The sequence below is a fragment of the Carassius carassius genome, chromosome 4, assembly GCF_963082965.1.
Source record: "Carassius carassius chromosome 4, fCarCar2.1, whole genome shotgun sequence".
Lineage (NCBI taxonomy): Eukaryota > Metazoa > Chordata > Actinopteri > Cypriniformes > Cyprinidae > Carassius > Carassius carassius.
In genome coordinates this window covers 25214544-25242256 of record NC_081758.1, presented here as the reverse complement: position 1 = coordinate 25242256, position 27713 = coordinate 25214544, and the positions used below count along the sequence as shown (strand labels likewise).

General features: G+C 38.9%; 1 protein-coding gene across 1 annotated transcript in view; it reads left to right on the top strand.

The window, feature by feature from the left end:
- Positions 1-27713, top strand: part of ar (androgen receptor) — a 79585-nt gene that overhangs the window by 19012 nt on the left and 32860 nt on the right. Inside the window, exons 2-3 of the mRNA XM_059548069.1 lie at positions 2700-2851; positions 6418-6534. Of these exons, the coding sequence (XP_059404052.1) occupies positions 2700-2851; positions 6418-6534 (269 nt within the window). The remainder of the gene's footprint in view (positions 1-2699; positions 2852-6417; positions 6535-27713) is intronic.

Sequence of the window (27713 nt, the reverse complement as noted above, 5' to 3'; positions counted from 1 at the left end):
TTTAGAATTTAGCAGTAAGAAATTACTCGTCATCCAGTTTTTTATATCGACTATGCAATCCATTAGTTTTTCAAATTGGTGTGTTTCACCGGGCTGCGAAGAAATATAGAGCTGAGTATCATCAGCATAACAGTGAAAGCTAACACCATGTTTCCTGATGATATCTCCCAAGGGTAACATATAAAGCGTGAAGAGTAGCGGCCCTAGTACTGAGCCTTGAGGTACTCCATACTGCACTTGTGATCGATAGGATACATCTTCATTCACTGCTACGAACTGATGGGGGTCATATAAGTACGATTTAAACCATGCTAATGCACTTCCACTGATGGCAACAAAGTGTTCAAGTCTATGCAAAAGAATGTTGTGGTCAATTGTGTCAAACGCAGCACTAAGATCCAATAAAACTAATAGAGAGATACACCCACGATCAGATGATAAGAGCAGATCATTTGTAACTCTAAGGAGAGCAGTCTCAGTACTATGATACGGTCTAAATCCTGGCTGGAAATCCTCACATATACCATTTTTCTCTAAGAAGGAATATAATTGTGTGGATACCACCTTTTCTAGTATCTTGGACAGAAAAGGGAGATTCGAGATTGGTCTATAATTAAATAGTTCTTTGGGGTCAAGTTGTGGTTTTTTGATGAGAGGCTTAATAACAGCCAGTTTGAAGGTTTTGGGGACATATCCTAATGACAATTAGGAATTAATAATAGTCAGAAGAGGATCTATGACTTCTAGATGATTTAACAAGTTTATACAATTCTTCCTCTCCTATGGTAGAGAATGAGTGGAACTGTTCCTCAGGGGGTCTATAGTGCACAGTCTGATGTGATACTGTAGCTGACGTCTGAATGGTTGCAATTTTATCTCTAATAGTATCGATTTTAGAAGTAAAGTAGTTCATAAAGTCATTACTGCTGTGGTGTTGGGAAATGTCAACACTTGTTGAGGCTTTATTTTTTGTTAATTTAGCCACTGTATTGAATAAATACCTGGGGTTATGTTTGTTTTCTTCTAAAAGAGAAGAAAAGTAATCGGATCTAGCAGTTTTTAATGCTTTTCTGTATGATATGTTACTTTCCCACCAAGCAAAACGAAATACCTCTAGTTTTGTTTTCCTCCAGCTGCGCTCCATTTTTCGGGCTGCTCTCTTTAGGGTGCGAGTATGCTCATTATACCATGGTGTCAAACTGTTTTCCTTAACCTTCCTTAAGCGTAAAGGAGCAACTTTATTTAAAGTGCTAGAAAAGAGAGAGTCCATAGTTTCTGTTACATCATCAAGTTGTTGTGAGGTTTTGATATGCTAAGGAATTTGGATACATCAGGAAGATAACTTAAAAAGCAGTCTTTTGTGTTAGAAGTGATGGTTCTTCCATACTTGTAACAAGAAGTAGAATTTACAATTTTGGCTATATGAATTTTGCAAAGAACTAAATAATGATCTGAAATATCATCACTTGGCTGAATAATTTCAACACCATCAACATCAATTCCATGTGACAGTATTAAATCTAGAGTATGATTTCGACAATGAGTAGGTCCTGAAACGTGTTGTCTAACACCAATAGAGTTCAAATGTCCCTTTCTTATTTAAGTTTAATGAAAAAGTTTTAAACTGTAGATGTACATGTTTTTTGTAAATCTCTCATACCTAATGGAGACACGTTTTCAGGTTGAAGTGGACAGGCATATTCCCATTACAAATTTCCTGCCATTATTATATGAGATGACCATCTTTCCATTCAACCCTTCTACTACTGGTTTCTCTCTGTTTTATCATCAAGCACACAGATCGTTAAACTCTCTCTAAATTGCATGAACCGGCTGCACCCAACCATGTGTATGTCAGAAAAAAAGAGTTGAAAACAGAGAGAAAAGTGAAAAACAAAAGTTTCAATGATTTTTTTTACTTTTTACTATTTTATGTAGGTCTGGACTGTCACAATGTATAACCTGAGTCCTCTCTTTTCTATTTTACTGTCTTTTAAAAAAAGTTATTATTATGTAGAACGTTTGACCACTTTTTTTAGACAGCCAAGAAAATATCAGAAATATGCCCTTGTCCTAATCATAGTCATTTTGTTCACTTTTCTTTTCTGTGGTGACGGAATTGGCTGCCATCATCAGAACAGAATAATAATGCTGAATGACTCTCTTTAACTCAGAATCTTTACATCATTTCTCAAGGAATAAAGCAGTTATTACCCTTCATTAGAGACCTGGTACTTGCATTAGAATAATGTCACCTCTACTTACCACCATCATTTGGCCGATGACACACACAGGTACATGCACCAGCTTTCAAGTGTGCATTTTCATAGGGAATGTTATAGCTGAGTGCTGGACCTGCAAATTACATTTCTAATTTAGCAGCTGTACTCTGAACAACTGATGTAAAACTTCAGAGAAATTCAGCTACACTATTTTTATTCTGTTCAAACATGTGAATTTACAAATACACACCCATTACTCCTATATTTCTGTGTTTGTTTGGATATAATCTGATATGTGTGTTCTGTTCAAATTACTGTTAATGGACCTCATATTTTTCTTCACAATTGACAGTACATTGGAAGAACAAGTTGCACGTTTGCAGTGTATTTGTTTTCTTCTGCTGATATAACAGAGAACAGAACATTTATGTCAGTGTTTTGTTATGCCATTAGTTTATGCTGTGTTTTTGTTTTTAGGTTTGATGGAGGGAGGAGTGACATTTTCCCAATGGATTTTTTTCTTCCTCCACAAAGGAGATGCCTAATCTGCTCTGATGAAGCATCAGGATGTCACTATGGAGCCCTCACTTGTGGAAGCTGCAAAGTGTTCTTTAAGAGAGCTGCTGAGGGTAACATAAACACACCCATTATAACAAAAGTCTTGTTTCGGATTGTATTAGCGACTAAGTATATTCACCATATGTGTGAGCAGTTATCACTTTAATTATAACTTTGAATTGCAACCATACTGTCATTAAAGCTGCATTAAAAGCTGACATAGAATGAATATGCTTTTGACCATGTGTCCAGTACAGCTTTTATTGTTTTAAATCGTTCGTTTTGTGTGTGCTTTGTGTGCATTCTCAGTGATAGTGTATTTTGTCTTGTTAGAGCTTGCTATTCAGTATATTGCATCCAGTCTAGTTTCTCTCTTGTTAATTCTAGATTTTATTTGTTCCAGTGTTTATAGTTTAGTTCTTTATTTTAGTTCTTGAACCTTTTTCCCCTCTTTCTAGTTTTCAGCAAGGCTGCTGTCTTGTCTTTATTTATTTTGTTTGTAGTTCTAGTCATTAATCCCAGCTTTTTCCTATTGTTATCCTTATGTTTTCATTAGTTCCAGTTAATTATTTCAAGTTTTTATTTTATTCCTTTTTTTTCCCCTTTTCAGTTTTATCTCCCTAGTCATAGTTTTGCAAGTTTTTACTTTTGATCTGTGTCAATCTCTTGTCTCTCCTGTTGTCTTGTCTTTGTGTGTGTTTGTGTTGGTTCCTGCCCTGCTTCCTCCCTGGTCACTGATTCTTCTGATCTGACAGACATTGTGGTGCTTCAAGATTTACCATCCCTAGAGCCAAGCCTGTGGTTTCTTGAGCTGCTACCTAGTCTTGTTTTGCCACAGAGTCTGGAGCTATCCCCATCCCTGACCAGCCTGTACTCCTGTCGTGTGCCCTGCTTTATTGTGTTGTCTTCCTGCCTCATCCTTTAGTTTTCTCATTTTTGTTAAACTCTCTTCCCCCCATTCATTCTGCATATGGGTCCTCCCTAGCCGAACTGTGACACATAAAGTACAGGCTTGGCTGTGAGGTGTGTAAAGACTTGCCATAAACAATTAGTAATCACTGAGACCCAAACACTTAGCTCAAAGTGACCTAAGTATAGATTTCAGCATTATACATGTCTCTTATTAATTTTCTCATCCCTGTCCCAACTTGTATGACTTACTGTTTTGCATGGAACTCAAAAGGAGTTATTAGGCAGAATATGCAGGATGGTCTGTTCCCTACAATGAAAGTGGGTGAGAACCAGACCAGGGACAGCAATATTGATGTGGCACCTGGGGGTTGGGGGTTCGATGCCTTGCTCAAGGGTCTTACCTCAGTCTTTATTCATTAATGAGGGTGGAAGAGAGCACTGTAGATTCACTCCCCCCACCAACAATCTCCGCAAGACCTGAGACTCAAACCCACAACCTTCGGGTTACAAGTCTGACTCTCTAACCATTAGTCCACTACTGCCCCACAAAAAAATTATTTTGCCATCACAAGATAAATTACATTTTAAAATATGTTAAAATAGGAAACTGTTATTTTAAATTGTAATAAATTTCTAAACATTACTGTTTTTAATGTATTTTGATCAAATAAATTCTGCCCCAGTTGAGCATAAGAGACTTCTTTCAAGAACATTACAAAAATCTGAGTCCAAACTTTTGAATGGTAGCTTATTGTATGTCATACAGGTTTGAAATAACCTGATGATCAGTAAATGACAACAAACTTTGGAGTGAGCATAGACTGTATACACATGATATACAAATATATTCACTATATATATATATATATATATATATATACAGTACAGACAAAAGTTTGGACACACCTTCTCATTCAAAGAGTTTTCTTTATTTTCATGACTATGAAAATTGTAGAGTCACACTGAAGGCATAAAAACTATGAAATAACATGTGGAATTATATCTGGAATTATATACATAACAAAAAAGTGTGAAACAACTGAAAATATGTCATATTCAAGTTTCTTCAAAGTAGCCACCCTTTGCTTTGATTACTGCTTTGCACACTCTTGGCATTCTCTTGGTGAGCTTCAAGAGGTAGTCACCTGAAATGGTCTTCCAACAATCTTGAAGGAGTTCCCCGAGAGATGCTTAGCACTTGTTGGCCCTTTTGCCTTCAGTCTGCGGTCCAGCTCACCCCTAAACCATCTCGATTGGGTTCAGGTCTGGTGACTGTGGAGGCCAGGTCATCTGGCGCAGCACCCCATCACTCTCCTTCTTGGTCAAATAGCCCTTGATGCCTTCAGTGTGACTCTACAATTTTCATAGTCATGAAAATAAAGAAAACTCTTTGAATGAGAAGGTGTGTCCAAACTTTTGGTCTGTACTGTATATATATATCCCATTCTGACATTCAGTTTGGAGTTCAGGAGATTGTCTTGACCAGGACCACACCCCTAAATGCATTGAAGCAACTGCCATGTGATTGGTTGATTAGATAATTGCATTCATGAGAAATTGAACAGGTGTTCCTAATAATCCTTTAGGTGAGTGTATATATATTTAAATTATATTTATTAAAAATATTAAATATTAAAAATTTATATCAGTGATAATGTTAGGATGTCACTATGTAAACCCATGTTTATCTGGCAAATAAATTGAAACAATAATACACACCTGATAAAGTGATGCCTTTTTGCTTTGAACACCCACAGATTGTGGAACAAAACAATTTATCAAAGTTAAGAGGAGTTAAAAGGTCTTGCCTCACAGCCAACAATGAACTTTAGTTTAATCAAATACGGAAATATCCCACTATTATACTGTTTCAACTGTTGTTAATGGAGACCAAGAGAGACAACAATATACTAAGAAGAGTATTCTGGCCTCATTATTTTTGTTTATGAATAATTGTAGACAGATCTGTAAGGTTAAAGATGTCTATCCGAATTTGTTTAAAGGTGATGTATTTTTTTCACATTTTAGTATCACCAGTTTCACTGTTTTTAAATAGGTTTCCTGGACACAGACATCAGTTAAAATTACACTCTTCGGCTTTATAAAAAGATAACATACAAGATCATATTGCAGTTTGTAAATTTGTTTGGCATTATGTAAAGTCATGTATTATCATGGTTTGTTATCCAGTATTTATGTAAATTAATCCATGTTAAATGTATGATTCTGGTGGTGAGGTGAACTGCATTGCTTTTACATTTGATTTACAGTTGATTAGTTTTTAATTCTGTTTTAATCTCAAATCTTATTATAATTGTATGTAGGTCTGGCAGTGGATGTCTGTTAAATCTCATTGTAATTTTATGTCAGACCTTACTGCAGTTGTGTAGGTTACTTCAGCGGTGGCTCTGTATTCCTAATTAATACACACACACAGCTGAACCTCTTTTCAAATCTCACTCTGCACTTTTCATTTGGGTGTCCTCAGGTGACCAGAGTGAGGGCTGTGACCTATCAGACTGGCTTGTCATATTAACAGCTCGCTCTAATTGGAGCATTCTGTGTGTGTGTGTCTGTGTGTTTGTTCTCTATTTTTTTCTGATCTATCTTTTATCTCGGTGTAAATGTGATATGTCCAGCTCTGTCCTTTCTGGAGCTTTACTTTGGCTGCCAACTGACTCAAGCTAAGTTAAAACTTCTGAAAACCATCTGCTTGTTCTTGTAGGGAAGCAGAAGTATCTCTGCGCTAGCAGGAATGACTGCACCATAGATAAACTGAGGAGGAAGAACTGCCCATCCTGCCGTCTGAAGAAGTGTTTCGAGGCTGGAATGACCCTGGGAGGTAAATTCTGTGATCTTTTATGTGCTGTACTCTGTATGTTATATAGTGGTTATAAAAATAATGACTCTCATGTCATTCCAAACAAGGTTATTATAGTTAACTAAAACCTGAAAAAAAAAGAAAAAAAAAAGAAGGTAAGATAGGTCATGCCAGCACGGCTGGGAGCATCAGACCAACTACATCAATGAGAAATTAAAGACATATTTAACATTTTAGGCAAAATGGCCGAATTATCACTGTCAATCAATAGGTGTCTCTGCGACCAAACTGAGGTGGTGTGGTCAGAGTAACGCCGGTTTTCCACTGTGTGGTACAACTCGGCATGGCTCAGTACAGCATCATATGGCTTGGCTTGGCTTGGTTTGCATTTCCACTACAGCTAAGTACCGCTTTAGAGTGGGCAGGATTATTCACGTCTTTAAAGTTGCGACTCCTCTACTGCTGCCACTCCTAAAATGTTTTCATTCCACGTCGGCCTATCAAGCTCTCGCTGGATCCGCTCCTATGCTATCAACGAGAGGAATGTCTCTACTTCCTCAACAGACCACAAACCAGCCACTTTTTGGTACTTAAAAGAAGGTGTGCTTGTTCAAACCAGTTGCATTCGACCCTTCGCTGGCTGTGCTGATTTAAATCTAGCGGTTCTGTTGAGTTTGTGTTGCAAATTCATTGACCCAGGTAGTGACAATTCTCTCTGGCCACTCAGTGATCAGCAGAGTTTACACGTCACGTTTTGTAACAGTACATACAATGACATATAGCATTTTATATCATAATACTGTACTGTAATTAGTTCCAATTTCATATAATTTTTTTAATTATAGTGCCATCAAGTGACCATGGATCAAAAATTATCCATGTACGACTTAGCTTTTTTTTGGCATTCAAAATTTTGCCATCAATTTTGCCTATTTTGAGATTTGGCCATTAGCATATAGGCAACGACCTATGTTTTCGATTTTCCTGCGGTGGTTTCATCTTGATCGGACTAATGTTTTGAAGATATTTTCAAGAGTTGCTTAAACGCTAAATCACAATGTTGCACAATCCATAAGGCGAAACCTAGGGTGTTTGGTATTGTTGGACTCCGCAATGATTCATAAATGTAAATATATAACTCTCCTGAAAATAAATCAATTACATCCAAAGTTATAGGCATGTGAATATTTGTCTATAAGTCGCACCTAAGTATAAGTCGCATCAGTCCAAAAATACGTTATGACGAGGAAAAAAAACATATATAAGTCGCACTGGACTATAAATCGCATTTATTTAGAACCAAGAACCAAGAGAAAACATTACCTTCTACAGCCGCGAGAGGGCGCTCTATGCTGCTCAGTGTAGACTACAGGAGCACTGAGGAGCATAGAGCGCCCTCTTGCGGCTGTAGACGGTAATGTTTTCTCTTGGTTAATTTCTCTTGGTTCATGTCAAATTCATTTTGATAAATAAGTCGCACCTGACTATAAGTCGCAGGACCAGCCAAACTATGAAAAAAGTGCGACTTATAGTCTGAAAATACGGTATTTATTAATTCATTTTTTTATACCTGCTGACCAGTTGGGGGCACTGCAATGAAACTGTGCAGTGTGAAAGGGGCTTTAGAGACTTCAAACTTGCCATGTTCAATGTTGAGACTGTCATCTGTGTGCCAAATTTCAAAACTTTACTGCAAGCACTTTTGTGGACTGCCATAGAATTCAAGAGCGGAAGAAGAAGAATTATTGCACCTTTGTCCAAGTCTTTTGAAGGCATGTTATATTTTCTATGTGCTTTGTGTGAAGAAGAGGCCAACATTTAAATCACTATTCTTCCCTTCCAGTGGGTAGAAAACTGCTGTGAATCATCCAGTTCTGAGCCGAATCTGTGAATTTGTCAAATTTGTGAACGAGTCATTCAGTTTGATTTATGAAACTCATAGTCACTCAGATCAATCGTGGAAAATAACTGACTCAAACGAAATAATTTGTTCACAAAATGACCTTGAATAACCTCAGCAGAGAAGATTGACTTACATTTTAATAATGACATTGGGTGAACTATTCCTTTACAGCCCAGGCATAGCAATGAGGAGTTTGGCTCGATCACTGCAAAGAGCAAGCTATCTAATCCTAGGTTTTTTTTAAGTTATGGAGACAAATTCCACTGGTCATGATTCACCCAGTTATACAGGAATAATTCACCCTAAAATTGTAATTGTCATCATTTACTCAACCTCAAGTTGTTCCTCAAGTTCTTTCTTTCTTTCTTTCTTTCTTTCTTTCTTTCTTTCTTTCTTATATTTTGATAAACGTGGGAAACCAAACAGTTGCTGGTCCAAACTGTCTTAATACTGACAAATTGAAAATACCATTGAAGTCAGAAAGGACCAGAAAGTGTTTGGTTACATACATTCTTCAAAATATCTTCTTTTTTTGGTCAATAGATGAAAGAAGTTAATCCAGGTTTGGAACAACTTGAGGGTGAGTAAATCATGAGACAATTACAATTTTTGGGTGAACTATACTTTTAATATGAGAAATATCCTATGTATCCTGTCACACGCAGTTCTGGAAAAAAAATCCAGGCAAACTTCAAAAGGTAAATTTTCCACTCAGGATGTACAAGTCGCATAATATTAATTTGGACATGGATTGTATTTCTTTGATTTAAATCGCTCATGTTGCTTCCATCGGGCAGTTATTCTTAGACTTCCACTTAAACTATGTATTACATTGACATCCCTAATAAAGTTGCCAGCCAACTGAAAAGTAAAGGCCTGTTCACACCAAGGACGATAACTAAAAAGATAATGATTAAGATATATTTCTAAAAACTGTTCTCAATAATAAGGAATAAGAGTCCACATCACAGCTAGAATGATAAAGGCACAAAGAAACTATATAATTTAAATCACTTTCAGTATGTTTTTTTTTCAGACGATGAATGATGAAAACACTCACCCAATCAGAATCAATCATGCTATAACAAGCTCGAGGATTTAGAGGAGCAGACGAGCAGCAGACGTTTAGAATAAACAGACAATATCATCTGCTGGTGTGAACACTCATTTATCTTTACAGTTATCGTGAACAAGCCTTAACTCACTAAAGCCTGTTTATTTGTGGATAAATTGAGTTGGTAATGCAGGTCTATAGTGGTGAGTCAATTTAAAGACTTTGAGAGAGAGAAAGAGAGAATGAATGAAGGGGGTGTGTTCAAATAATCCGTGGGGAACTTCTTTATTGAAGTAGTGCAGTCAGGCATTTCTCCTTGATCTCTTTTTCCCTCTAGGACACTTGCTTTTGAATTATTGATGAATTAATAAGGGTTTATATTTCTGGTCTGCATTAAGAGGTCTCCCTCTCTTAAGGTATTTCTCTCTCTCTCTCTCTCTCTCATTTGTCTCTTCTAAGGGCTTTCACTTATTTAATAAACTTGTATGTGATTTGCAGTCAGCATTGTTTAATGGATCAGACATAATCAAAGCATAGTTTATTACATTATGCTTTTATCACATAAATTACAGCATACTTATTTTTCATCAAAAGTTATTTAATTTTTTAAGAACGGATGTCGTAGATTATACTACAGAACATGTCATTTCATTTTATTAGGACTTTTTTTTTAGTTTTTAAGTTTTTAATGACTTTTTTTTAGTTTGTTTGAGACTGAATACAGTAGGTCACTGGGTAATGAGTTCCAATCAGCTTGATTGTGATCACTGATTCTCTTTCAATCTTTCCATCTCGTTCTTTGAATAGAGTAAATTAACTCTAAATCTGTCTCCATCTGACTCAAACACAGAATTTATAGACTAATTAAACTGTAATTTAAAGACTATGTCTTTAGTACTGCTTGAGTACAACTTACAACTTTAAAATTACAACTTCATTGAAACTCAAAAAGGCAAAACGTTTTGAAGTAAACTGTAACGTATTTAGTCTTCTGGGAATAATGTCTTATGTAGCTTCCCAAGGAGTAGTACTAAATTAATTAATGGGATGTTTAAACAGAATTAGGAAGATGTACACACCATCATCCTGTTCAAATGTTTAATCCCTAACCATTGAGCATCATTGAATATTAGCACTTTTTGTAATAACTGTGTACGAGTCCCTCAATTAGCCTTTCGCCGGCCTCTCCCCCAAAACGGCCATTGTCCAATCACACATCATAGCAACCGTTACTATGTGAGGCAGTTCCGACAAACTTTGACTCCAAGCAAGATGGTGAAGCGGTGCGCCCACGGCGTTTGTAAATCGGACACTAGAATAGAGCTGTAATTGGGCCTTAAAAGTTAGGCCCGACAGGACCCGAGCCCGACAGATTTCGGCCCGAGCCAGACAAATACATTTTGATTGACAGCTTTTTAAAAGCCCGAACCCGTTTACAGCCCGACATTATTCAAATGTACGCACACACGCAGCTCTTTTGCCTTTTGTCAAGAATGAGTCATTTATACATGTTTTAACATAATTTATACATGACTAACGTAATAGGCCACTTGGAAGTTTGAACAAAGAAATAAAATAAGTCCTCTGTGACATCGTAACATCTCAGAACTCTAAATAGCCCTAGGTATAGACTCATTTAGCCTATAAATGGGCCAACGCACCAATAACAACAAGTCTTTCTTAAAAATTTTAATTAAGATAAATTCTAAATTAAGATGGGTATTTGGCAATAATGAAATTAATTAAGATAAAGACTCTGCCTTATTTGCTTCACTATAGCAGCTGAAATTTAATAAAAGAATAATGCCAACATTAGCCTATATAGGCTAGCCTATATGTCTACATTATGCATTTAAGACTCAATTAGTATTTAGTTATCATTTTTAAAACCTTTACTCACCAAGATAATAATAAAAATAGCTACTCGCAATAGACAATAATAGACCATAACATATGAAAGAGAACTTTCCCGGCAGTGCAAGAGCATGACTGGTACACAAGGCTGTGCTGGTTGCATTTGAGGTACAGGTCATGGTGTTTCTCAGATTTTGCTTTTTTTCCCTCCACGGCATACTGTAACCCCTTTTGCCTCGATCTGGAGGATATCGCGGAGGTATTACTCCAAAAAAGGTCACTGACACGCACGGGTATACCTCTTCCCGTCATGGCAATCTGTCGCGCTGGTCATGTTTGACCATTTGTTTGTCGGAAGTAGCAACAGTAACTAAGGGGGGCGTGGCTCGGCGAAAGGCTAATTGTCCCAAGTATGAAAATATGGATCTTAAAATCATACACCACTGAAACCATTTAAATATGCAGAAAATGCTGAAAAACCAAACAATGTGCAGTACCTGGAGGATTTTTCTGAAGAAAAGTGAGCAGGTTAAAAGGGATTTATGAGCAAGTATCCTAAAATAATAAAACAGTTGTTGGTTATCCAGGGCAGGCGATTTTGGACACAGGGACTGTTTTTTATGACTGAGTCAGCAGTAAAGACTTTTATATTGAAAGACTCTGAAACAGGGTTGTAAACAAGGAAGTTCTTTTTTACTTTCAACAACACCTTGTAAGACGCAGCTGACAAATGCACTGAGGATCGTTGTTATGGGAAATCAGATAAAAGGATAGTATGATAAATATATTGTTTTCCTCAGTGGACATTCAAGATAATGTTTTATTGTGCATATGAGATTGAGCTAATAAATGAGTGCTGTATCACATGCAAGTGATCACAATCGCTCAGTCCAGCTCTCTCATAATACTTGACTCTACATACTACAGTAAGCTTTTAATACAGTAATACCATAAGCTTTCAATGAAGCAACATTTCTTTGTTACTAGTTCTAAAGTGACGTTTTTGAATTAGTAACGGAGGCTTGGGCTCAGCTGTTAAACTGTCAACTTGAGATTTGAATCCATGGTGGAAGAAAGTAGTTCACACAAAAGAGGCTTTTTAAAGACACTCCATTGTTGTTTCTTATGTATTTTCAAAGTAAGTGACGTGACTTACAGCCAAGTATGGTGATCCATACTCAGAATTCGTGCTCTGCATTTAACCCATCCAAAGTGCACACACACAGCAGTGAACACATACACACCGTGAACACACACCCGGAGCAGTCAAACACACTCATGCCGTCAAACTCTTACAATAACATACAACAGTTCTACAACACGAGTGTGTAAATACATAAGAAACACTGCTACTCATATGATTTTGCTCTCACACACACACACACACACACACACACACACACATATATATATATTAGGGCTGTCAATCGATTAAAAAATGTAATCTAATTAATCACACCCATCGAAATTAATCAAACACTTTATGAAATTAAGCATATACCACCTGGTTTTAAATGTTTATTTTGTCATCATTTTGTATATCCAGAAAAGTAAACCAAAAGATTGGCTGATTCTCAAAAATCTTTATTTTCTGCAAGCTTTTTTCAAGATAAATTTAAATGTCTTTCCAAAAAAGGACACTTAGAAACACCAAAGGGACACCAAAGGAACACATATAAGTACATATAAAAGAAAAAAAATCTGAATTTTATAGTATGTGTACAGTGCAACGGCAAAGAGCTTTTTTACATTTCAGAGAAGTCAAGTTGCAATACCAAACATGACCACATGGAGATTCAAAAAACAAAAACAAAAAATAAACCAACCGCCAGCTATGTATCTACTACTATAGACGGATCCATTCATTATTGTGAATTTGTGTGGAAACAATGTGAATTTATGGAAATGTCTGTGCTGTGCATAAATACAATGTGCGATCAGTGCGTTAATAGTGCTTATACAGTCATTATAATAATAAACTCACACGTGTTTATAGTACGACTCCTGTAAGCCACTTCAATCATCTTTACCTTGATTGCAGTCCTTATCCATCAAAACTTTACTAGCAAGACTGGTTATCCAGTTGAGAAACCGTAGTTTGGGTGTCATCTGGCCATACAGTTCAATCTGTATTTCACACAGCGCAGCATGAGAGGGCTTGCGCTCTTCAGGGACAATCACAGAATATAACATAGCTCGTCAGTATCTGATGTAATCGGCCTGGTTTCCTTTATTAGCGCTGCTTTGGACCAATTGTTTGAACGCATTTGCTTCTTGGATCATTGGACTGAAAACTTTCCCAGAGTTTAGCAGCTTAAAATGATCTGATCGCAAGCAGAGAAGCAAAATTGGGTTAAAGGGTTAAAACAGAAATTGTGATCCAGTAATTTTGCGATAACTGTGTTCAATTATTTTAATGCATTAAGGATTGTAAAATTAATTGTATGACATGACAGCCCTAATATATATATATATATATATATATATATACAGTACTGTGCAAAAGTCTTAGACCACTAGTACTTTCACCAACAAAAAATTTAAGTAAGTTATTTCTATCTTTTGCTGTAGTGTGTATATATATATATATATATATATATATATGTGTGTGTGTGTGTGTGTGTGTGTGTGTGTGTGTGATTGTGTGTCTGTTTGTGTCTTAATGCATAAATGCATAACTTAATGCATCAGTGACCATTTGAACCTTTGATAATAGTTGCGTATAAGTCCCTCAGTTGTCCTCAGAGTGAACAGATGGATCTCAAAATCATACAGTCATTCAAAATACTCGAAAGATGCAAGAAAACCAAAGAATTTGTGGAACCTGAAGGATTTTTCTTGTTCAGGACAAACAAGGGACTCATGAACAACTATCACAAAAAAACAAACAAACAAAAAGAACAGCTGTGGATCATCCAGGTAACCAGGTAAAAACACAGTATTAAAAATGAAGCGTATGTATAATAAATTAAACTATTATTTTTTGTATATAGTAATTAATTCATTTGATTGTAAAGCTGGTAGCAGCAGTCATTACTCTACATTTGATACTTAATATATCATTCTAATATGAAGATTTGGTGCCCAAGAAATATTTTATATATACGTATATATATATTAGGGCTGGGCAATTATCGCGTTAACGCATTAATTAACACAAAAAAATATTTATTCGCGCATTACTGCAGTTTTATTATTATTATTATTATTTTGAAAGTCTGTTGCTCACTGGTTCTGAATGCACATACAGACAAACCATTGGTCACAGGAGGGGAGGGATGTTGATAAGTAGTGGTTTGGGATGGGCGTCATCATGCGTCTCAACCAATGAGAGCATTTGTCTACAACGGACACGAGTGGTGCAATCCAACAAAATACCTATAGAACCCATTATAATCAGTAATGCTGTCTACACTGGATGCGGCGTGACACGACAAATCTCCAACAGTAAACTGCTCCCTCGTTCTATCTATGGCGTACTGACACAAAATTCAAATGATTTACAATGGTCACTTTGATGCATCCAGTGTAGACAGAGTATAGCTGTTGAGGCACGGCACGACAAAAGCATCCTGTGTAGACACTGTGCAACCTCTTATTTTCACTGCATGCGCCTGCAGCATGTTACGACTCCAGCGAGGTTTTGTTCCATCCTCCACACAGTGGCAACTCACACCAGGAGCATTTTAGAAGCGAAGCAACAAGATTCGCCAGGCCACGCGATTTGCAAGTCCAACATGGTTTGTTTTGATTATTTGTGTTCTAACATGGCTAAGTTGGCTACATGTTTGTTTTGTCTGGTTTAATTCTGTTTATAGTTGTATTTGTTGCTAAGTCCTACTTTGTTGTGCTGTAGACTACAAATGTTATACAATTTAAAAGCCCAGTTACGAACGACAAGGATAAAAGATTTGTAGCTGTGTATTGTGTGGTCTAAAATACATCCTCTATTATCTTGTATCTATTTTTCACATACCACTTCTGGCCTCCTGGCAAGGATATAGTGATGTGAAATACGATCGGGAGTCTTTGCAGGGTGTTTATTTTGAAATTAACAGGATTTTTGGATGCAGTGTCTGTTAAATATTGGTGAACGTTCTTAGGATCAAAACAAATGATGGCACGCATGAGCCTCCCTCAAGACGCATCATCATAAGAAGAATAAGCTAGTTCTATGAAAAAGAGATTTTAATTTGATTACATTAATGTTTAAGTTGAGATTTACAAAAAATATTTTAACTGCTATTATGTAAAGGGAATACTGTTGTAAAAAAGCACCTTATTTGTTTAAAGTGTTTGCAAACCAAATGTTATTGCACTTTTGTTCATACAGCAGTACTTAAAAAATAAAGTGAGGGTTTCTGTGGCAGAACTCAGCTGTTGTTGTTTTTTTTTTTTTTCTCCATGCAACTATAGACAGCAGCACCTTGACCTTAATAAACTGCATATAATTGCTATTATTTATCTAGAACATCCACTGGCATATTTGTTGTAAAGTCAGAGTTTTACGATATATGCTTGTTCATAATTGATACAATTATGTATTAACTGGAATAATAATCAGAGAGGAAATTAATCCAAATTATTTCTCAGGTGTGCTGTATTGTGAAGTAATGCATGGCTTTCAGTTAATCAAGCAGTAAGTTCCCGATCAGACAGGTGCACTTCTTGATTGGTGACAATGACCTGCAATTATTTATTTCTCAGGCGGCTTATATAGTGCAGCATTACAGCACACTGAGGTTGTTTTCTTTGATTGCCTAGGAGGTGGCAGCACGGTGAGGGATATAAATGAGGAGGAGAAATCCAGTTTCAATTGGACACCGACTCTAACGCACCTATCTGAAGTTATAATAGAGCACATGGTGAACGGGAGATGGAATGAGAGCATGTATTATTCTATAATCAGTCATATCAGTAACAACTTCCATCAGCTTCTAAATTACAGGAGTAAGAGATAGAACCGAGAAAGAGTGTGTGAGTGAGATTTTAAAGTTTGCCAGAAAATGTAAGAGATGTGAGGTATTTCCAAAGGAACTAAAAGAAAAAAATGACAGATGGGGAGGATTAGGAGAGCTGTCTTTCTTTGAGTATAGAAAAGAGAGGAGAAAGAGCGTTATCATCACATTATTGAATTATGGCACTTTTGCCCCTCTAGACCTCAGCTGGCGGTCATATTAACAACATCTCAACACCTCTCACACTACTGTCACACACACACACACACACACACACACACACACACACACACGTGCACACACTGTCACACACTGTCACACAGTCCTCTGCTCTTCTGTAAGATCGTCAGGGGTCTGGGCGAAAATTGAATACATGATGAAAATCATTGGGCATATGAGAGAAAAGAAGGAGTGGAAAAAGAGGGCAAAACACCATGGGAGAGAGATATGGCAAGAGAGAGCGGAAGATGGTTTAGAAACACAGAAAAGAAGATTCCATAATGCAAAGGTCAGACTTGTTACATGTCATTGGATTACATGCACCTGAGGGGTTATAAAAGAAGTGCAACGGACACACCTTCAGGTTATACCTTTGACTGAAGAGACGTCTAGGCAGGCCTACAGTGCAGCATTGAGATGCAACATCTCATTCCCGCTTTTTCAGGGAACAGGGTTACAGTCAGATAACCCGGGACAACATTCCCTATCAAAAGCTACTCTCGATGCTGTGTTTCAACCATAGACTGTATAAAAACATGGACATAGTGTCCGTGGCGTCACCCATAGTTTCCGAAGAGCGTTTTGAAGCCAAAAGTGGGTGGAGGTGGCAGTCGCCCACTTGGCAGAGCGTCTCAGAGCTTCTTTAGAGTCAGAAACCTCACAGGCACTGACTCTAGTGGATCAAAAGGGGTCACAACTAGAACCTTGAGTACTATAGCTAAGTCCCACAAAGTGAAAGTGACGTGACATACAGCCAAGTATGGTGACCAATACTTGGAATTCGTGCTCTGCTTTTAACCCATCCAAAGTGAACACACACTCACCGTGAACACACACCCGGAGCAGTGGGCAGCTATGTGTGCTGCGGCGCCCACAGAGCAGTTAGGTGTTAAGTGTCTTGCTCAAGGGCACCTCAGTCGTAGTATTGAGGGTGGAGAGAACACTTTACATGCACTCCCCACACCTACAATTCCTGCCGGCCTGAGACTCGAACTCACAACCCTTCGATTGCGAGTCCGACTCTCTAACCATTAGGCAACGACTTCCCCTCAAAGACCCAGGGGAGCTGGAGGAGACAGAGAGAAGTAGACTGACTACTTTGAGGTGTAGTTTACATTCCCCATTTGTCTCAGCTTGTCTGGACAGCACGTCTTCTCATACATTCATATCCTCCGACATGTAAATTGTCCTAAGGGACAGGAACCTGTTCTGTGCCCAAAGCAGAACCTGCTGCACTAGCCTGTTCAGGCGATTTGTGTAAGAGACTACCACAGTGTTGTCCACCCGCACTAGGACATGGTAGCCTCTTAACTGCTGGGGAGAGTATTTCAGGGCCCGAAATACAGCCATCATTTTGAGCTAATTGATGTGTCAGTTGAGAAGATGACCTCTCCAGATCCCTTGGACTGGACGGCCATCTAGGACTGCACCCCAGCCCATGAGCAATCTTTCAATGACAACACGTGCCTAGAGTGGGACTCAAAGTCAGAAACCGAGGTCTGAACCACATAGAAATAGTACAAAGCCCCTGGCACAAAACAAAACCACATTTGCATGCTGCACCTGAAAATGTGTGGAAAACGCTAGGCGCACTGTTTTCTCCTTTTTTTCCAAAGCACTCTGTAGTTCTATGCTTGTGCTCCAGTGGCGTCTACCGTTGCTAAGCCACCATGACCTGCCCTCCATGAAGACGCAGCAGTTTCAGCAAAGGATAAATGGATTTCCTGTACTAAAAATCCCTTGCAGTCGCTCTACTAATAAATTAATTTAAAAAAATGGCTATCCTTGTACAGCTATGATCAGCTGTTTCTCCATCTTGGTTTAGTTATCAATTTTGTTACGGGAAAGGATGAAGCTGATTCGTTGATTCTTGTCACATTGATCCGGGGTGTACTTGCTGCGTTCTGAAAAGTTAAGATGTTTCTAATTGAATATTTTACCCGTTAGATTGTGTTTTATTAATGTCAACTCCTACATAGCCTTAAACTTACCCTTTACAATAATTAAATACTAATTAATGTTGTACAGTGTGACAAATTAGACTGTATTTATGTGCTTATGCCCAGTAGCGCAAAACATATAGATTTAACCACATGTATGCATCATATCCCGAGGTTTGTGTGTGTGCACTGCGCCAAGGCATCAGTCATTTAAATTTTTGACCACAGACATGATGTCAGCAAACAGCAGCATTATAAAGTAAATTAAATGTAATAAAAAACATGAAAAATTACTTTATTCTATTTTATCCTGGTTGCTCCAAACTCAATCCTAGAGTCCTGCAGAGTTTAGCTCCAACCCTAATTAAACACACTTGAACCAGCTAATCAAGCTCTTACTACACACATTAGAAACTTCCAGATTTCCAGGTGTGTTAAGGCCAGTTGGAACGCAGAGTATGATGCGCAAATTGTATACTGTAGCCTTTCTCTACAGTCCTTTAGACACACAGATAAATAGTAGACACACACAGACAGTAGCTTCCACGCTGCCAGTTTCTCTAAAGGGGCACTAGTTTTGACACTCCACTTTGCTTAGGGGGATGTTAGATGATCAGTGTCCAGAAATGGGGCAGGAGCCAAACGAATGTAACTGTAACGAATTAACCTTCACAATCATCGGGAAGAAGGAGGCGGGAACCGGCAGCCAATCAAATCAAACTTTAATAATCAAAATAAACACAAAACAGCGCGGAAGCCCCTCACGACCGACTGCCGTGCACAAACAAAATCAAAACACAAACTAAAATCCAGGCCTGGTCCTCTCTCGTCTTTCACTGTCGTCGCTCCTGTTTTATATCCTTCCATCTCCTCCGTGGGACTCGAGACCGGTGGGTTGAGCAGGTGTCGCTCATCTCCAATCACTCCACCGCACTCGTCACATACCCCCATCGCCCCTCGCAGGCGGGGGGGTACCCACGAGACTGCGCTCTACCCCCCCTCCCTCCCTCCGGAGGGACCACTCACGGTGACCTGCGGGAACCTGGGGTAGGACAGACGAGGCGAGAGAAAAGGAGATGGAAGGAGGAGCGACAGAGATGAGAAAGGGGAGAGAGGAGAAAAAAATTTTAATAAAAAATTCCGGTTCCCAGAGGCACTGCTGCTCAGCCCTCCACCAGCTGGGTGATCTCCTCCGCGGTGCCTGGCGGTGGCACTGGACGGCCCTCGGCGGATGGCACAACACTCCTCCGCCGCCCGGTGGACGGCGACGGCTCCTCCGGTTTTGGGCAGCCGGCAGGAGTCCCCCGTTCCCTGCTCCTCCCCATTCTTGGCGTATGGCAGCAGGCTCCGGCCCCCTGGCGAACGGCGCCAACTCCTCCGCTCCCTCACGGACGGCAGCCGCCTCTCCACATCACGGGTGGCCGGCAGCGAGCTCGCCCATCCCCGGCAACTCACTCCAGCTCACCGCCTTGAGCGTCCATGGCGGCACACTTCCTCGCCTGCTCGATGGCACTGCAGATTCACCACAGCGGCGAGGGATCTTCAGCAGCGCGTCCCTCCTTCTCCCGGGTTTCGGCACCACTGTAATGAATTAACCTTCACAATCATCGGGAAGAAGGAGGCGGGAACCGGCAGACAATCAAATCAAACTTTAATAATCAAAATAAACACAAAACAGTGCGGCAGCCCCTCACGGCCAACTGCCACGCACAAACAAAATGAAAACACAAACTAAAATCCAGGCCTGGTCCTCTCTCGTCTTTCACTGTCGTCGCTCCTGTTTTAAATCCTTCCATCTCCTCCGTGGGACTCGAGACCGGTGGGTCGAGCAGGTGTCGCTCATCTCCAATCACTCCACCGGCCTCGCCTCGTTCCCACGGCTCTAGGCCCCGCCCCACTCGTCACAGTAACATTTAGCTGGAGTCCGCTACTCCCCAAAACACCAGTGGCGTCAGAGATTGTACAGTGGTCCGTTGGAATGTTTTGTCCTCCTTCCCAAGAGGACACACCCTCAAGTTCCTAGGTGCATAATCCTCAGGACTTTTTTTTAGGTTAAATGATCATCCTCAGATCCGGCTATTTACCGGGCCACTGAGAATGGCGAGCCACTCCCCTGTCATGACGAGGGGGCCCACGACAGCCCAGACGCTTGAGAGGTCTCTCTGTGGCAGCCATAGAATGACCGATGGTGCGGGTCATTTACTTGGCTGCACAAAGAGACAAATTTGTGACTTGACATAGCTCTGAACACACCTCACTAACACTCCTGCCGGTGCTCAGGTCTTTCAGTAAGTCAGCCTGGTACGTTTCTGGGATTATCTTGCTCCTGTGGCCAGTCTAATTTAAGCCTGGCCTCCGTTTGAGTCACCACCTCGAGTAACTCCTCAAATGCTTTGTCGTCACGTGAGGAGCACTCAGAGGTGTGGTCTTTGAACCTGAAGGTGTGTCCATTTCACTTCTATTTATAACCCCTCAGGTGCACATAATCCAATGACATCACCCACCGAGGTTATTTAAGCCAATTTTCAGCGTGTTTGACACACGTGCTTAACAACCGGTCAAACAAAGAATGTTCTCCTATGCGTTATTGAATCGCAGCATCTAGAGTAGCTTTTGATAGGGAACTTTTTATCAATCGAAATAAGGGCCATGTTCGTCATCACCCCTGGAACAAGATGTCCTAGATAGTCACACCCTTTCTTAAGCATGCTTTACATACTTCATTGAAAGGCATTCTGGAATGATCTTACAGTCACTGCACAAAAGTGCTGCTGGTGTTCAGTGTTGTTTTGCATGGGTAATATCTGCCACTATATCACATTTCCTTCTGCCTGAAGGACAGTTTTCCTTATTTCTAAGCCATCTACCACTCTCTTTTGCCATGTCTCTGTCCCATGGTGCATACCAAAATAATTTTGCTTGATGAATGAAGTCAAAAGAGCAATATCTTGGGTCTGAATTTGTTGTAGCAGACTTCTGTGAGCTGTAATACTGCTCTATTTCAGTGTTGAGATGTTAAATCTTTACTTCATTTGAAATAAGAAAGAAATCAGCTGTTTGAGTTTAGTGGTCTTATTTCTTGAAAGGTCTGCTAACCTTTCTTTCAAGTACTGATTTAAATGTGGCACACATTATCTTAATCGGTTTTAACAGGTTTCTGGAAGTCTATGAGATGCATACATTTAATGTTAACTAGCTAAGCATCACATTGAAAATGTGAAGCGCATCCTTCCTTTGGGAAAGATTATAAAACAATAATTTCCCACTCTTTTCAATAAGATTGTACTAATTTTATAAGAAAATAAATAAAGCATTAGGGTCATTCAAATGAAGTGATCTTTGGACCTGCATATTCAAAGAGATTGCTGACCAATGAAAAGAACCTTACAACAAATCAGCACAACAAATTGCAGCAAAAAGTAAAATTCCTAAATTCAGTTTAATACTGCAGCAAAAGCAGAAAGTAATTTGTCAATAAGAAAGTATGATTTCCTACCCTTAAAAGGGGTAGAAATTAGCTGAGGGAAACTTTCTGCAACTGAGAATCTCTGTGAGCTTAGACTCCTAATCAAGAGTGGCAGATACCAGAACAACTTCTGAAAAAGACACTATGGTGGCAGATGGAAATGAGACCTTTCCATAAAATACATTTAAATCATTGGGACAAAGCATAGTAAGTATGAGGTTAAAGGGGACATATGATGCTGCTAAAAATAACATTATTTTGTGTATTTGGTGTAATAAAATGTGTTTATGCGGTTTAAGGTTCAAAAAACATAATTTTCCACATACTGAACATTATTGCTTTTCTGAAACGTGCCGTTTTTTTTACAAAGTTCATCGATCTAAAAAGCAAGGTGTGCTCTGATTGGCCAGCTATCCAGTGCATTGTGATTGGACGAATGCCTAAAACGTGTGGCGGAAATGTTACGCCCCTCACCATTCTGTGATGACATGTGCCCCGGCACGACAAGACAAAAACAATTTTACCCATTACAAACAAGGCATTTGTTGCATCCAGTGGGGGCATAATTACTGATTATAATGACTTACACTCTCTTATTACATGTTGCATTGCCTATCGCGCTGCGTTAACATAATACCATGTCTGCATTTGTGATCGGAGAAATGGCAAACAACAAGCTCTACTCTGCACTGCTCAAGACATGCATTGGAATCATCAGTAGCAAATCCTTTACATATGTAAATGTGCTTACAGATTGTGAGTCAGAAGCACCAGACTGTCCTTGCAAATATGGAACTGCCCCACTTTATAGAAACAGACACCAGTTTCACGAGTTCACCTTGCAGATAATAAAGCGAGAAGAATAGTATGCGAATTTGGTCGATGGTGAGGAATTCTGTGTGGTGGAGGGATGCTGAAAGACTAGAGAGAATGAAGGTAAGGCTGTGTGACGAGTGGGGCGGGGCCGAGGGACGTGGGAACGAGGAGTGAGGCCGGTGTAGTGATTGGAGATGAGCTACACCTGCGACCCACCACCGGTCTCGAGTCCCACATAGGAGATGGAAGGATATAAAACTGGAGCGACGACAATGAAAGACGAGAGAGGAAGGAGGCGGGAACCGGCGGACAATCAAATAAAGACTTTAATAACAAAATAAAGCCAAAACAGCGCATCAGCCCCTCACGGACGACTGATGCGCACAAAGTAAAACCAAAACATAAAATAAAGCCCAGGCCTGGTCCTCTCTCGTCCTTCACTGTCGTCGCTTCAGTTTTATATCCTTCCATCTTCTACGTGGGACTCGAGACCAGTGGTTGGTCGCAGGTGTAGCTCATCTCCAATCACTCCACCGCCCTCACTCCTTGTTCCCACGTCCCTCGGCCCCGCCCCACTCATCACAGGCTGCTATGATTATTTATAGCGGTTCTCGTAGTGGTTGGATGGATGGTGTGATTACTGATGGTGATTTGGCCATGTTGATAATCTGCGCGTGGTTCTGTCTCGAAGTGGTAGGATGGATGGTACGGTTATTGATAGTGAATTGGCTGTGTAGATTATCTGTGCGTGCTCCTCCCAAAATTTGTTAATTACACATCACGTTGTAGGCTACTCTCACAGGAAACGTCCTCATCCTCCGTAAAATGTGATGCACACATATTTGGTTTGAACTGTTCCGGAACAGTGTTGTAAATAATACTTATCCACTGATTTCTATTTCTGTGCTCATTTGGAAGGCCAAACAAAGTAGATTCGCTTTCACAAAGAAAAACACAGCTTCTCCACGAAGTTCTGTCTTTTTTATAATTTTATCAGTTCACTTTTTCAGCTCTCAGACAAAGTGAAAAGCCAAATACATGTATATAGACAGGCAAGGAAAACCTAATAAAGACTGCAGAAGTAGTATTTGTTTCTTTGTGTTCATCTGTATAGATTGACTGACTTTAAATTGTCCCTACTAAGAGAGCTTCCTGTGATGATTATTTATATGTGTACCCTCAGATGGGTCATTTTACAAAATTATTTTCAGCAATATCTTAATTGACATGTGTTAGTGCAAGTGCCTTCTTCAGAGACACAAGACCTGTGGAGTCGAACTGTACTCTTAGTACAAACTCTCCTGGGTGAATCCTACTTGGTACGGAGTCAGCAGCCTTGGAGTTAGTAGTAACTGCTTAATGCTCTATTATTTAATACATGCTTTTTTGCTACTGTAAATGTGGAGGGTGTATCCTGCAGTGATGAGTATTTCCTATTCTTTCAAGAGTATTTCCTTGCAAAATAAAGGTGCTATACCCCAAGTTCTGCAGATGTTGCAGTTTTTTTGGATGTAAACATGCTTCATCTTAGAACTGTTCTTTTGGGCATTCGGCAACCTCTCAGCACATTTGACCAAAGCACAATTAAACTCAACCTGTTTATGTCCAATTCTATTCAGAAGCTTCACAACTGTGTAACACATTCCACATCGGCTCAGGACAGAGCCTGTGCAATGGCAAGTGGGCTTCAGAAAAACAGCTCAGCGCGCGTGTGTGTGCGTGTGCGTGTGTGTGTGCGTGTGTGTGTGTGTGTGAACTATGAAAGATCTCAGGAAAGTAATCAGAGGACATTTCTCTGAAGTCAGCCTGACATCAGCTGTTGAAGGCAGTAATGAATTTTCTGAATCAAACGCACACACACACACACACGCACACACACACACACACATACACATGGTTTGCTTCACCCACTGCAAATTAATACCAACACAACCAGTCTCTGTGTGCATGGGTCTGTTTTATTTGTTATGCGTTTTAATGCGGTTTGATATTAGATATTTGATGGGAGTGTACTTAGGTTATAATCATTATATGTTTGTGTGTGTGGATGGGATGAGCTCAAGGCTGGCAGATTGGTGTATTTGTATTGACATTAATTTCCTGTGGGTGGAGTAGGCAAGTACGAGCAGGTCACTCTAACCTGACCTATTTACAGTGTGTTATGCAAAGATCAGACTACCGATAAAAGACATAAATACACACAGTTGCACACACCAAGCCGTTCTGTGAGCGAGTATAATTTCGATGAGGATGCCAAGTCAAAATTTCTGTAATATTTGCTCAGCATCCCCCCCTTCTTATTCTTCTCACTCTTCATTAAATGTGAATTATAAATTTCAGGCAACTGTAAACAGTTTGATTGCACATCATGGCAGAATCAGGTTTAATGTACTTGTTTGCATATGAAGGAATAATTACTGGATTTATGAGAAGAAAAGGTGAAATGAAATGAGGATCAATTACTGTTTTAGAACACATTCATTTTAAGAGAGGAAGGCAAATAAGAGCAGGAGAGCTCTAAAAGGACTTTACCAACCTGAGAAGAATATATAATGTTGGTGCTGACAACCAAGTGTTTTATTCGCAACACTTGATTCTCTTATGAATTATATATAGAATTTTTGAATAAATAATATATTTTTTTAATTAATAACTTATTATTATTACCATTACAAATAATAAAAAGCTATACTTATTGAACATTACTGTCTTTCATCGTATTGTTGCTGACATTTTTTATAATCAGTAAGGTTTTTGAATTTCTAGGCAACAGTATGGCTTATTGCTTAGTGCTCTAATGAATGTAATTGGCAGTGGTTGCATGTATTTCATGTGTATTAACACGCAACCTTACATAATTATGCGATACTCTAAATTGATCATAAAACAGCTAGGCCAGAAGTGGAAGAGCTGGATTTGTCAGTGGTTCACACTAAATCAAAGTAGTTTGCTCCAGCATGCTTGGTCATTTCCACACATCTTTGTTTTTCAACGGAAATACATGCTCTAGATTTTCTAATAATTGGCTTTCCCTTTAAATTCTTAATGAGGATATTCCTGAAAATGAGCTATTATTGTGTTGAAAAGGCACAATAAGAAAGATTTTATTGGCTAAGAGATTTTTATATGCAAGGCATGTCTACTAATTATTTATCTATTAAATGACAGACAATTGAACACTATTACTGGGTGTAAATATGTCACTAGGATTTATTTTAATTTCAAGTTTAACTCATCGTGATTTTGGCTCTAGGAATGTTCTTTGATCTTTAGGTATATACCAGCTTTAATAAAATTAGACATGGTCTTACAAACTAGTTAAATGGCAAGGTTTGTAGTAAAAGCTACAAAGGTGTGAAAAAGTGACATTGAACATTATGTGTCATTTTGTATGACTTATATGGTAAACAAAAAAGTGATGTTTAGCATTATCTGTAGGCCTTTGAGCATCTTTTAATTTACTAATTCAGTTATATTGTTGCTTATACTCACATTAAAAGGCACAAAAGAAATTTTTTGCATTGTCAGTAGCCATTTTTGACCTGATAAGGGGGTGGGGGTGAATAATATGCATAATAAATAATAAGAATAATCTGCATATAAAAGGTCCCGTTTTTCATGCTTTTTTGAAGCTTTGATTGTGTTTACAGTGTGCAATATAACATGTGTTCATGTTTCGTGTGTAAAAAAACAGTATTTTTCACACAATTCACCTATCTGTATACTGTTGTTTTCACTGTCATAAAAACAGGCTGATGACTTCCTTGTTCTATAAAGTCCCTCCTTCAGAAACACGTAACGAGTTCTGATTGGGCCAGCGGTTCCTGTGTTGTGATTCGACACCAGCTAAACACAGGCTGCACTCCTGGAAATGCGATTGGGCTCGTTTTGAGAAGCAAGTGGGAAGGAGCATGTGCTGGAGATGTACTTATAATCACAGGAGCATTTTTACTGACGAGATGCGCATGAAAATCGCATTCGATTTTTTTGCACAGCCCTAACATCTAGTTAACAAAGCTAAACAGTGTTGCCCTTTGTGTAATAAGCTACAGAAACTGTTAAACGCACCAACTTAAATAATAAAATACACTTACCGGTTGTGGTCCATAAACAACGCCTTCTCCAGACAAAGAGGGAACTGCTCCATCTTTCAAGAATAATCTTTGTGCGAATCCGGCATTAAACTGATTGAGATTGAGGAAGCTATCCTCAGCAAAATGTGCTGCACATAGTTTTACATGTGGATTATAATTTTCGGGAACCGATTTAAACATAAATTGTAACCATTGATTTCTAAGTACAGCGTCACATGGAAAACCAAACAAAGATGACTGGGCTCCAAGATGAAAATAACAGCATTTTGACAACATGGCGACAAACACAAACGCAACTCTTCCTCTTCTCCGTCGGAGCGCAACAAGACCACGCCCCCTCTTTTTTAGTGACGTCATTACTGCAGGAACTAGAGGGATGTAGTCCAAACAGGTCGTTCGTTGTAGGCAATTCTGTTAAATAAAATATCTCGCTTGGCATTGAACTTTGAGCTTTAGAATTTTACACATATTATTTATACTCTACACACTAACTAAAGTTTAAAACATGGGATCACGAAGAATGGGACCTTTAAAGCAGAATGCATAATGAAGAGAGTAACCTATAAAAACTTTATAAAACTTTAACATGAGGACTCTTTAAAATTAGTGCAGGACTGGTCTTTATTTGAACAGAAGTATAAATATAGGGTAGGTGAAGGGGTGAAACATTGTAAGTAATCTTGGTTTTTAATTGCTTGAAATCTACTGTAGTTACCCATTTTGAATGAAATATTTGTTGTAATTTAAAAAAAATAATAATTTCATCAAATCAGTTTGTACAAATAATAATAATAATAATAATAATAAGTTCATTTTATTAAATATGCATAATCTACAAACATTTATAATAAAAAATCTGAGTAGCTGTATCTCAATATCAATATCTCTTAGCTAAA